Source organism: Leucoraja erinacea, chromosome 20, assembly GCF_028641065.1.
Source record: "Leucoraja erinacea ecotype New England chromosome 20, Leri_hhj_1, whole genome shotgun sequence".
Lineage (NCBI taxonomy): Eukaryota > Metazoa > Chordata > Chondrichthyes > Rajiformes > Rajidae > Leucoraja > Leucoraja erinaceus.
Genome location: NC_073396.1, coordinates 23226277 through 23240258, shown reverse-complemented (window position 1 = coordinate 23240258; position 13982 = coordinate 23226277). Strand labels below are relative to the sequence as shown.

The window sequence follows — 13982 nt, the reverse complement described above, 5'->3', positions numbered from 1 at the left end:
ATTGTTTGTTTGCTTTTATATATATAAATATATATATTTAATTATTTAATATTAAACAATAAATATATATATGAATATATATATAGATATATATATAAAAAATGTGTGTATGGACGTCTACAAGGCAGAGCCTGTCTGAATGACTACCGTCCGGTGGCCCTTACCTCGGTAGTCATGAAATGCTTTGAGAGGCTGGTGAAGAATCACATCTGCGCCTTCCTCCCTCGGAACATGGACCCGTTGCAGTTCGCATACCGTCCGAACAGATCCACGGACGATGCAGTCTCCCAGGTCTTGCACACCGCTCTCTCCCATCTTAAATATAGCCAATGAGGCCAGTTCATTGGCTATATTTAAGAGGGAGTTAGATGTGGCCCTTGTGGCTAAGGGGATCAGGGGGTATGGAGAGAAGGCAGGTACGGGATACTGAGTTGGATGATCAGCCATGATCATATTGAATGGCGGTGCAGGCTCGAAGGGCCGAATGGCCTACTCCTGCACCTAATTTCTATGTTTCTATGTTTCTATCTGGACAGCCAGAAGGGTGGCTACGTGAGGATGCTGTTCATAGACTACAGTTCAGCCTTCAACACGATAGTCCCCACCAGCCTGGCCGGGAAGCTAATAGAATTGGGGCTCAACACCTCCCTGTGTGCCTGGGTCCTGGACTTTCTCACCGCCAGGCCCCAGGTAGTCAAGATGGGAGGGAATACATCAAAATCCCTCACCCTGAGCACAGGATCGTCCCAGGGTTGCGTCGTCAGCCCCCTATTGTACTCCCTGTACACACATGACTGTGTGGCTAGGTTCAGCTCCAAGTTTGCTGATGACACTGTGGTGGTGGGCCTGATCTCAGACAACGACGAGAAGGACTACCGGGAGGAGGTGGCTAGTCTAGCACTCTGGTGCCAGGATAACAGCCTCGTCTTGAACATCAAAAAAAACGAAGGAGCTGATCATGGACTTTAGGAGGACGTACACTCCATTGAGGATAAATGGGGATCCTGTGGATAGGGTGATCTGTTTTAAATATCTGGGAGTCCACATCTCCGAGGATATGACATGGGCATCACACACCTCCGCACTCGTGAGTAAGGCAAGGCAGCGCCTTTACCACCTCAGGCAATTGAGGAAATTCAGAGTGTCTCCGAGGATCCTACAGTGCTTCTACGCAGCGGCGGTGGAAAGCATCTTGTCCGGGAACATTACCATCTGGTTTGGGAATTGCTCTGCCAAGGACAAGAAGGCTCTGCAGAGAGTAGTGCGTTCGGCCGAACGCACTATGGGAACTTCACTTGCCCCCCTGCAGGAACTATACATCAGGAGGTGCAACTCCAGAGCCAACAATATCATGAGAGACCCCTTCCACCCCTGCAACGGACTGTTCCAACTGCTACGGTCAGGCAAACGCCTCCGTTGCCATGCGGTGAGAAAGGAGAGGTTGAGAAGGAGTTTCTTCCCAGAGGCCATTCGGACTGTAAACGCCTATCTCACCAGGGACTAACTCTACTGAACGTTTTTCCTTCCATTATTTATTATGTAAAATAATATGTGTGTTATGATTTTGTTTATAGTTTGTTTGGTTGTTTGGTTGTTTGTCTTTTGCACAAAAGTCCGCGAGCATTGCCACTTTCATTTCACTGCACATCTCGTATGTGTATGTGACAAATAACTTGACTTGACTTCACTTGACTATGTGTGAATGTATATATATATACACACACTGAATTATTTTTTCTTGTTTATTATATTGTTTACAGAATACAATGTTTACATATTCTGTTGTGCTGTTGTAAGTAAGAATTTCATTGTTCTCTCTAGGACATTTGACGATAAAACACTATTGACTCTCTTGATTCTTGACTCTGAACACTAATAAAGTAATTCAGTGTGAATGCAAATCTGAAATACTGCTGTGAATTTACAGTTTAACATATACTTTAATTTCAACTTTCAGATGCCGATATTCCAACCTTAAACATCTGTACACTTGAGCACTAAATAAATCATGTACAGTGCAACTATATACGATTTATACCAAGCTAGGAAATAAAAGAAAGCACTAGTTTCAATTTGAGTAAAAGGTATAAACACCGACATCAAGGTTGGAGGATGTGATGGGAGAATACAATCAGGGAAGATCAGCAACAGTGAGGGTGCTTGCCAGAAGCCAACTCTAACATGCACACAAATCATAAAATGAGCCGACTGCACAGCCTTTGTTTGCACATGAATTTCTTTAGCCAGAGGGTGGTGAATCTGCGGAATTCATTGCCACAGACGTATATGGAGGGTAAATCATTGATTATTTTTAAAGTGGAGAAAGATAAGTTCTTTATTTTGAGATATGGAGTGGAAACAGTGCCTTCGGCCCTCCGAGTCCACACAGACCATGGATCACCCGTACACTAATTGTATGTTATCCTACTTTTGCATCCCGCACACTAGGGCAATTCACAAGCCAATTAATTTACAAACCTGCACTTTTCCTCCCACGTCTTTGGGACGTGGAAGGAAACCGGAGCACCTGGAGAAAACCCACGCAGTCACAGGGAGAATGTACAAACTCTGCACAGACAGCACCGGTAGTGAACATGCCATAGACGGCTGTGGATTTCAAGTCATTGGGTATTTTTAAGCAGAGACTGAAAGATTCTTGATTAGTAAGAGCATCAAATTATTGGGGGAAAAGGCAGGAGAATGGGGTTGAGAGGCAAAGGTAGATCAGCCATGATTGAATGGCAGAGCAGACTCAATGGGCCAAATGGCCTAATTCTGCTCCTATGACATGATCTTTCCTACTATTCTGCAGCTAGACATGGGACTGGAAATTATAAAAGGTACATAAATATGTTCTGGGCTAAAAGACTTAAGAATCTTCATTCTGCCAGCTACAAGGAATCTAAGTAAAAGAAGACAAACCAATCACGTCCAACACAATGTTCATGCCCTGCCTTGTCCATTGTGCAAATATAAAATGTCATGCAAGGACCCTACACACACCTCCCCAAACTAGTCTGTGCCAGAGAAAGGAAAGCAACACCTGTAGAGTAACAGGTACTTTTCCAAAGTGACTTTGCAAAGGGCAATTTGACTCCACAAATGCCAGCTGGATTGTACAAACAAAACCATGGCAGCAAAACTCAGGGTCCCCAAGTCTCCAATACCACCTGAACCAATTTGAATTAGAATTTAGTTTAGTTTAATTTAGAAATATGGCGTGGTAACAGGCCCTTCTGCCCACTAAGTCTGCGACGAGCAGCCAGCAATCAGTCGTGCATCCTACACACTGGGGAGAATTTACAGAAGCCAATTGACCTACAAATCTGCACTTCTTTGACATTTGGAACGAAACCGGAGCACCTGGAGAAAACTCTCATGGTCACAATGAGAACTTACAAACTGTGTACAGACAACGCCCATAGTTAGGATCAAAGCCAGGTCTCTGGCGCTGTAAAGCTGCAACTCTACCGCTGTGCCACTATGCCGCCCCAAATTACCATGTTTAAATGTAAACAAGCTTTTATGCAAGTACAAAATCTAAACAGAAAGGATGATTTATGGATCAGCTAGGCAGCCTAATAGAAAATTATCAGCTTGCTGAACACCAATGTTACAGGAAGTAGCAGATCAAAAGATCCCCATTTTATGCTCCACTAGCAAAGTTAAAAGCCAATTGAACATATCAAAATTCAACCTTTTATATTATGGTTTACTTGTGGGCTTCTTGCTGGATGAGAAATTATGTTAAAAGTATGCTCCCTTCTCTGGAGGGTAACCTACCTTTTGAATGGTCTTTCGTTTAAGCTTGTGCTACGAGCTCGAAAGCTGCTGGGTTCATGTGTATCCTCAAATGGTAGCAAGGCATTTGATCGGAGACCCTTGTTTAATGTTTAGAAAAAAAAACAAAATATAAAGTACCAAGACTAATTCAATTCAAATTTTGATTACAATGTTTACTTTTATAATTGTCACGTGTACCAAGGAACCGTGAAAGGCTTTGTTTTGCATGCTATCTAACAGATAAAAAAATACTACACTTAAATACAATCAAATCAAATTCAAGTATAATAGGTAGAGCAAAGGGTAAGATGCAGAATGCAGAATATAGTTCTCAGCATTGTACCACTTCAGTTCCAGTCCAATTCTACAATGGAGTAGAGGTGAATTGGACAGTACCCTAGCTTATGGAAGGACCATTCAGAAGATTAATAACAGCGGGGACGAAGCTGTTCCTGAGTCTGGTAGTGCATGCTTTGAAGCTTCTGTACCTTTTGCCTGAGAGGAGCAGGGAGAAAGAGGAATTACCGGGGTGAGACAAGTTTTTGATTATGTTGGCGGAATTTTTGAGGGAGTTGTGGAATGAGCAGAAAAAAGTTTTCTAACACTCGCAAAGAACATGGAGGCAGTGTTTCTTTCCAAAATCAAAATGCATTGGCATGTTTGCCAATTTTATGAAAACAGCATTTCATTTGGGAAAATATATGGACTGATTAACAAGGGAGACTTCACTCTAGAAATAGAAACTCGGACCCGAGGAACAGAAGGCTGGTAAGCAGATTTGCTGCAGAAGCAAGTGCAGTGGAGTGCACGACGACGATGGAGAGGGCCGCTGGAGGCCCTGCATCAGCCTGGGGCTCGGCTGGCTCTGGCCAAATGCTTGGATCGGATGCGACCCGCAACTGCACTGAGCGGTAGAGCAGCGGTGGACACCAACGGTTACACTTGGCCAGGCTGACCTTGCAATGCTGCCATGACAACGGGTCTTCATAGTCAGGTTAAGAACTCTGCACTCATCACCGTGGACTAGAAAATGCGCCAAACTTGGCAACTCTTGTATACTGTCTCTTGTATACTTGTACTATATCTAAGATGTGCTTATGTTTAGTAATATTTGTACTGAGCTGCATGCTAAAATGCATTTCACTGTACCTCAGTACATGTGACAATAAAGTACTCTTGAACCATTGAAGAATCTTACTTTTGTAATGTATCGCACAAAGTCCTTCCTGAACACAAGCCGACACCGAATAAACCACATGGCTATGACGTGGTGTGCTAGGGACACTATATATTGGTTGAATCTAAGAAAAACAGAATAACAACAATCCAAAATAATCTTTGGTAATTAAACTAACATACAAGGTGCAAACACATTCAGGACTCAAAACAGTTAATCAGAGTCATAGAGTCATACAGCGGGCACAAGCCGACCAACTACGCTAGTCCCATCTGCCTGCGTTAGGTTGATTGTTAAGTTAAAAATGGGTATTATGTGTGATCATATGTTACTTAACTCTCATCAGTCAAAGTCTGAAGCAAAGGGCGAGGAGCAAGGCTGGTGGGAGAGCAGGGGGAACCGGGGTCTGAACTGCCGCACTCTCGTGGTCGACTGCGCGAGGTGCCCCCGGGGAACAGAGGTGGACGGACGAGGAGAGGGACTTTGTGTCGCTGATCGGCCCGCACGTCCAAGGAAGGCGATGGCTGGACACCCGCAGCAGCTTGGGATTTGTCTGGATGGGCAACGCTCATAACAACAAGAGCACGGACTAGACTTTGGAAATGGCACCAAAACATGGCGCCTCTTGCATGTGGAATCCGTGGACTATTTCTGTACACTTGCTAATTGGGGATGTGCTTGGGGATGGCAATACTCTACTGGACTGATGGTAAGGAAAAAATTTCACTGAGCATTTGCACATCGCATATGTGACCATAAAAGCACAATTGAACCATTGAGCATTGTCGAGACCTCGGTGCATTTTGGCATAGGCTCCTTCATTTACAACGAATTGCAAATGGAACCAAAAACTAACGCCAAGAGTGAACCTTCCCAGTTAGACTCATAGTCATATTGTGTGGAAACAGCTCCTTTGGCCTAACCTGCTCACACCGGCCCACATGTCCCGTCTACACTAGTCCCACCTACCTTTGTTTTCCCCATATCCCTCCAAACCTGTCCTATCCAAGTACCCAGTCCAATTGTTTCTTAAACGTTGCAATAATCCTTGCCTCTACTACCTCTGGTTCCATACACCCATCACCCTTTGTGTGAAAAGGTTACCCCTCAGATGTTTATTAAATCTTTCTCCCTTTACCTTAAACCTATATCCTCTGGTTCTCAATTCTCCTACTCTGGGCAAAAGACTCTGTGCATCCTGACCTTATGGCCGTGATGGAGTGGGTGAAGACTTAAATCACTGCCTGAGAAAGCCTTGTGGAGATGTCCTGGGCCTGAAGTAGACTTGGAAAATAAATTAAAAGCTACAAATAAGAATTACAACTTTAAAAACATATAGTTTTTTTTATAAACAAAGTAAATACTCACTTGAAAGGGTTAGTGTATGGTAACGATATAGCAAACACACTGACATACTGTTCTGCCACAAAGTTGGCATAGAGAGGAGGAAGTCTCACCAAGGCTGTAAGAGAACATATACTTTAATTCTTCTGATAACTCACGGAATCTCAAGACCACCACTGCTGCACATTTTTACTGGGTTTTCCAAGACTACCATCACTGCATATTTCTAGGAGGTTTTACAATACAATTAAGATGAGTTTGTGATCGGTTACCAATCAAAACATACAACAGACAAGAGAGAGGTTGTGGCCATTGAGAGTAGGAAGGAACTGTAGATGCTGGTTTATACCAAAGATAGACACAAAATGCTGGAGAAACTTAGCAGGTCAGGCAACATCACCTGTGAAAAGGAATAAGTGACGTTTCAGGACAGAAGGAGGGTTTTGTCATCTTTTCTTCAGAGATGCTTCCTGACACTCTGAGTTACTCCAGTATTTTGTGTCTATCTTTGATGGACATTGAGAACCATTGTCCAGCACTGGAAAGAAGATGACAAGTTGATTGTCCCAAGTCCCATGAGATGCAGTGAAGGATTTGAAGATAAGTTCATAAGTCATAGGAGAAGAATTAGTCCATTTATTCCATTGAGTACACCGCCATTCAATCCTGGCTGACCTTTCTTTCCCTCTCAACCCCAATCTCCTGCCTTCTCCCTTTAACATCCTTGATGCACCATTTGCATCCTCTCCCATCAGTCAACTGTGAAACAACATTGTTAGAAGCCCAAAAAGAGCAGACAAATCACCAGAACACATGGTTCAATGCCTCCGCATGTCAACTCATTTCCACATCCAGCGATGCAATTCACATAATACAGTGTACTTAATATTTAGAAAAACTTTAGGCTTTAGAGAAACAACGCGGAAACAGGTCCTTCGGCCCACTGAGCCTGCGCTGACCAGCGATCACCCCGTACACTAGTACTATCCTACAAACTAGGGACAATTTACAATTTGATGAAAGCCAATTAACCTACAAGCCTGTAAGTCGTTGGAGTGTGGGAAGAGACCGGATCACCCCAATGAAACTCAAACGGTCACGGGGAGAACATGCAAACTCTTTACAGACCAGCACTGGAGGTCGGCATCGAACCCTGATCTTTGGCACCATGAGGCAGCTCTATCACCCCCACCACAGTGCTGCATTAGTCAATTGTTACAGGAATTTTCAGTCTGCCACTCTGTCACATAGAGTTGCTAACTTACAGCTCCACAGTCCTGGGTTCGATCCTGACCATGGGTACTGACTGTACGGAGTTGTACATGCTCCCCGTGACCACATGGGTTTTCCCTGGGTGCTTACTTTCCTCCCACACTCCAAAGATGTACAGCATTGTAGGTTAATTGGCTTTGGTAAAAACTGTCCCTAGTGTGTAGGATAGTGCTAATGTATGGGGCAGGGACTCGGTGTGCTGAAGTGCCTGTTTCTGTGCTGTATTTCCAAATGAAACTGAACTAAATTTGCTTGTGATCTGTTGAAACATCCAGATATCCTTACTTGATAAGAACTCCAGCATGGGAATGGCCATGGTGAGCGTGGCAGAGATGTGGGTCAGTTTGAGGATGATGCCCGGTAGCAGCTTAACCATGATATCAGGCATCTCGATGATGCACATGGTCAAGGTCACCACACATTGCTTTGCACATCGATATATGAGCCCAGTATCGAGGCAATGAACAAACTCACGCTATTCAAAACATAAAAGAATAATGTTTAGTTTGGAACCTCAGAATAATGACGTGTTCATAAAGATATAGCAACTACATTTAATCGATTGCAGTTCAGTTTTGAAATGAGTGGTCTCATGAGGAATGCTTCAATTACATTTTAGTTCTGCTGAAATACTTCCAATATGCAATATGCAAAATACTCTGCAGATCTGGCAGCATAGATGGACAAAGAAACAGTATTAACAATACAAAAAGGCACAGTGTGCCGGAGTAACTCAGCACCCCCGACCCGAAACATCACCTTCAGCTTAGGAAAAGGGGAGGTGCAACGACACCTGGGTGTCCTTGTACATCAGTCACTGAAAGTAAGCATGCAGGTGCAGTAAGCAGTGAAGAAAGCTAATGGCATGATGGCCTTCATACCAAGAGGATTTGAGTAAAGGAACAAAGAGGTCCTACTGCAGTTGTACATTGCCCTGTTGAGACCACACCTGGAGTATTGTAAGTAGTTTTGGTCTTCTAATTTGAGGAAGGACATTCTAGCCAGTGAGTGCAGCGTAGGTTCACCAGGTTAATTCCCGGGATGGCATGACTGGAGCGAATGGGCTTATATTCACTGAAATTTAGATGATAAGGGATCTTCTAGAAACATAAAATTCTTAAGGGATTTGACAAGCTAGACGCAGGAACAATGTTCCCCATGTTGGGGGAGTCCAGAACCTGCGGTCAGTTTAAGAATAAGGGATAGGCCATTTAGGACTGAGATGAGGAAAAACCTTGTCGATCAGAGAGTTGTGAATCTGTGGAATTTTCTGCCACTGAGGGCAGTGTAGGCCAATTCACTGGATGTATTCCAGAGAGAGTTAGATATAGTTCTTAGGGCTAACAGAATCAAGGGATATGGGGAGAAAGCAGGAATGGGGTACTGATTTTGGATGATCAACAATAATCATATTGACTGCCGGTGCTGGCTCGAAGGGCCGAATGGCCTACACCTGCACCGATTTTCTATGTTTCTATGTTTTTGGAGAAGCTGCCTAACCCACTCAGTTGCTTGAGCACTTTGTCTCTTTTTATTTGTAAGCTAGCAACTGCAGTTCCTTGTGCCCCCAGATTTAACAATAGGTTGGGGTCAACCTTTCATCGCAACTAAAATTTAATTGATGCATTCCTCATCAAACTATTCATTTCAAATCTGGACTGCATCAGATTTCAGAGTCAAGGACTATTATTAGTTTATAGAATCGTATGTATGCATAAAGATCGTAAGGGATAGGACTATTTGGCCTATCGTGTGTGTGGACAATATATAAGGACAAAAGGACAGAGGACATTTATTGTCACATACACCAATTGGTGCAGTGAAATTTGAGTTGCCATGCAGCACACAAATAAGATAAACAAAACACTTTAGAATTTAACGTAAAACATAAAAAACTTTCCCCCCCCCACATATATATACACATATACATATAACAATAATTATTTATGTTTTAAACCTCATTGTGTGTAACGCAGTAGGTCAGACAGCATCTCTGGATAATATAGATAGATGACGGTTCGGGTTGAGACTCTTCTTCAGACTTTATAAACAAGCATCTAAACAAGAGGGGTGATCTTATAGAAGTGCACAAGATTATGAGAGGAATAGATGGGGTAAATGCACAGAGTATTTTACCCAGAGTAGGAGAATCAAGAAACAGAGGACCATAGGTTTAAGGTGAGGGGTGGAAACATTTAATAGGAACCCGAGGCAACTTTGTTTTTTTACACAAAGGGTGGTGGGTATATAGAACAAGCTGCCGAGGAAGGTAGTTGAGGCAGGTATTATCGTAACATGAAAAAAAACATTTGGATAGGTACATGGACAGGACAGGTTTAGAGGGATATGGGCCAAACGCAGAGAGGTGGGTAGTGTCGATGGAGCATGTTGGTCGGCAGGGGAAGTTGGGCCGAAGAGCCTGCTTCCACATTGTATGACTTTATCTGCAGTTCGTTGTTAAACCATATCTGTAGTTTAGTTTAGTTTATTGTTACGTGTACTGACGTACAGTGAAAAGCTTTTGTTGCCTGCTAACCAGTCAGCAGAAAGACAATACATGATTACAATTGAGCCATCCATAGTGTACAGATACATGATAAAGTGAATAACGTGAATATTAAGATCACAGTTAAAGTAAGAAATGGTGCTGTAGAGATTGAAGTGGAGCGATTGTAATGCGTGATTGCAGATCCACCTCTGTGACTTTCACACAAAGAGTCGCCTGGCATGGGCGCCATCTTGGATCTTGTTAACTACCTGCTTGCTCTGGTCCAAGTAAACATGGTAGGAGGTGATGACCGTCAGCACGGGAACCACCACCAACTGGACATCCGTGCGGGAGAAACCCTCCGGCGTATTCCGCAGCCTCTCTGCCAACTGACGGTCGGTGACCTGAAAAGGAAGATCAGAAATTACTTAGTCATAGAGTTGTAGAGCACAGAATTAGGCCTTTCAGGCCAATTCGTCCATGCTAGGTTTAGTTTAGAGATACAGCACGGAAACAGGCCCTGCAGCCCAACTTGTCCATGCTTCGTTTAGTTCTGTTTTGAGATGCAGCAGAGAAACAATAGATCACCCATTCACACCAGTCTCCCACCAATCAAGCTATTAAACACATCAGTGTTATCCCAGTTCCGCATATTAATCACTAATTTACAGAGGGCCAATTAACCTACAAACCTGGACATCTTGGGGGATGTGGGAGGAAACCGGAGCACCCGGAAGAAACCCACGCGATCATAGGGATTTACCCAGGTGAATTGCAGGGTGTTAACGTCCATTTGTTTTACATAAACAAAAAAAGGCCATTAAATGCAACATTAAACATTCCTCATCTTCATTAAAAATATATTTCAAGTAGTCGCATAGCACTGTTCACAGAGTGCTGTCAAGAGACAACCACAATGCTGTGGATCAGGAGCCACATACAACGTGAATAGGTATTTTAGGTATCTTACCCACAAACAACCTACCCACAACTTTCTTTTGCAGATTTCACTCCCTGGTGGATATCAGTGAAATCAGATGGGATTGTGCAACAATCTAGAAATTATAACTATGATACTACCAGTTTTTTCTTTAGTTTAGTTTAGTTTAGTTTATTGTCATGTGTACCGAGGTACAGTGAAAAGCTTTTTTGTTGCATGCTATCCAGTCAACTGAAAGACTATACATGATTACAATCAAGCCGTCCACAGTGTACAGATACAGGGTAAGGGAATAACGTGTAGTGCAAGATAAAGTCTAGTAAAGTCCATTCAAAGATTCTCCCAAGGTCTCTAATGATGTAGATGGTAGGTCAGGACCTCCCTCTAGTTAGTGATAGTTGCCTGATAACAGCTGGGAAGAAACTGTCCCTGAATCTTGAGGTGTGTGTTTTTTTCATTTCTGTACCTCTTGCCTGATGGGAGAGGGGAGAAGAGGGAGCGACCGGGGTGCGACTGATCCTTAATTATGCTGGTGGCCTTGCCGAAGCAGCGTGAAGGTCAATACTACTTCAATTAACCGGATTTCATTCCTCAGCTGTGGTGGATTTTAACCAGCAAGTCCACTTGAGTCTCTGGATTGTTGGACCAGGCCTCCGCCCTATTAATTCAATAATTTAATCACTTTTGTCACCATTCCCAAACTTAAATAAGCTGCTCATCATATAGAAGACCTATCAAAGGCTGCAAGGCTATACCCCTGGACATGTGCCCAAAAGATGCCCTGTGACAAGTCTAACATAAAGCAGAGGGTGCTGATCAGTCCTGACTGCATCAATGGGGTCTGAGTGGAAAAAATATTTGATTTAAATAGAAAAGAAAAATACGACATAACATAGGCAAATGAACGTCTTTAATTTAGCTCTGCTATTGGGTGTTGATTTATGCTGTAGTGATCATAATCAGTTTCAGATACTTCGAACAACTCAAGTTATATATACAACTTAAATTTTAAGCTAAAAAAGACACAAAGTGTTGGAGTAACTCAGCGGGTCAGGCAGCATCTCCAGAGAACATGGGAAGGTAGCGTTTCGGGTTGGGACCCTTCTTCAGACTCTACAGTCTGAACGGTCCCGACCCAAAACGTCACCTATGTATGTTCTCCAGGGAAGCTGCCGGACCCGCTGAGTTACTCCACTACTTTGTGTCACAAAGAATATCTACTGAGCTTAAAAAAGGGCTTCCAGCACTTGTGGAACGGCTTCTAAACAGCAGGTTATTATAGTTTATATAGCGTTGCATAGATGACTGTTTTTTTAATCTTACCATGGTACAGAGAGCTGAGCAGAGTTGGTCAATGCTGCACGGAGAAGTTAGAATCAGTCCTTTGTACTTGAGCAACTCTTGCAACTTATCCAATACGAGTTTCAGCACCTTCCAGTCTGTCTCCTTTACAGGGAACAAGAGTACACAATGAACAAGGGAGAAGTCTTATTCACACACGTGAATTTAAATCATTCAATCATTTGATGTGGTTTCTCCAACAACCTCAAGTGAAGTTTGCACAAAAAACTCATTGGTTGTCAGCCTCACTGATTTTAGTAGAGGTTCAAGATGATAAAATATTTTTTATGATGGTGTTGTAGGAACTTCTGGAAATTAAAAGAAAGCTGGGAAAGACTAGAATATATTTCACCCAAGTCATAGCATCAAACAGCATGGAAACTGTAACGTCCAGCTTCTTCCCTACAACAATCAAGCTATTAAACGACAAGCTCCAAACTACATAGACTTTGTTTGGGGCAATGTTTCTGTCTTTGCACTTTTATTGTTTGTTTGGTTTTATATATGTACCAAACTTTTTTTGTTATTATGGTGTTTACAGCATATTGTGTTTGATGCAAGTAAGAATTTCATTGTTCCATTTCTGGACATATGACCATTAAACACTCTTGACACTCTTTTGACAAGCCCTTCGGCCCAACTTGTCCATGTCAACCAAGATGCCCCATCTACCCTAGTCCACCTGCCTGGGTTTGGCCCATACCCTTCTAAGCCTTTCCTGTCATACTGGGGTAGCATGATGGGAAAATAGGACAGCATAATGAAGATCATTTTTGGAAAGACAATAAATAGAAATCCAATCGATTTAGGAGGTGTTTATATTGCAAGGCATCTCTTGCTGGTGTCAAGATAAACATAAGAGGTTGTAAACGAGGCTCAACTGATCATGATAAGTCTTTTTAACACCCATTTGCAAGAAAATGAAGAACGGTTTTCTGATTAAGAGGGGAGAGAAAGTTGAAGGTTGTTCACTGATGAATTATTTTAAAATTGTAATATCTGTATGCAACAATTGTGTCAGAGGCTATAAAAAAACCTGCAAGTGTTGTCAATCAATGAAGCACACTGGGTTCTGGCCGATTGTTTCCCAGTACACGCTGTTAAGGCCTTGAATAAGGCGACTTGTTTGAGAAACTTACCACTGCTCTACAAAGTTTTCTTTGCAAGATCCAATCTGTAATTAAGAAGACGACTGGGCCCCCATGTGAGAGCCAGATTTGAGGTTCAGGTCAAACACACAATTCCCTCCGATAGATGGAGAAATGGTTTCTTCAACAAGAATGTTGCCAGCCATTGGACACTGTGTACACTTACAAGGTTTGGTGGGTACTAGCAGGCAAGTAATGCTACAGAAACTAAGAGTCCAGGTTTTCCTTTTATTTTAAAAAGCAAGGAGGTAATGCTGCGGCTTTATAAAGCACAGCCTGTTTCCATGCTGTATCTCTAAACTAAAATAAACTAAAACACTGTTTAGACCCCATACCCGAGGAAGGGCGTATGTCGTTGGTGAGGGTCTAGAGGAAGTTTACAAGAATTATCCCAGGAATGATAGTTAAAGTACGATTAAGAAGGAACTGCAGATGCTGGAAAAATCGAAGATAGACAAAAATGCTGGAGAAACTCAGCGGGTGAGGCAG

General features: G+C 42.7%; 1 protein-coding gene across 8 annotated transcripts in view; it reads right to left on the bottom strand.

Moving 5' to 3' along the window:
• tsc2 (TSC complex subunit 2) overlaps positions 1-13982 on the bottom strand; it is a 92443-nt gene that overhangs the window by 39649 nt on the left and 38812 nt on the right. For all 8 annotated transcript variants that reach the window (XM_055651658.1, XM_055651659.1, XM_055651660.1 and 5 more), the window contains 6 exons: positions 12328-12450; positions 10334-10468; positions 7862-8051; positions 6329-6422; positions 4982-5084; positions 3784-3881 (listed from right to left, as the gene is read on the bottom strand). In XM_055651658.1, the coding sequence (XP_055507633.1) occupies positions 3784-3881; positions 4982-5084; positions 6329-6422; positions 7862-8051; positions 10334-10468; positions 12328-12450 (743 nt within the window). The remainder of the gene's footprint in view (positions 1-3783; positions 3882-4981; positions 5085-6328; positions 6423-7861; positions 8052-10333; positions 10469-12327; positions 12451-13982) is intronic.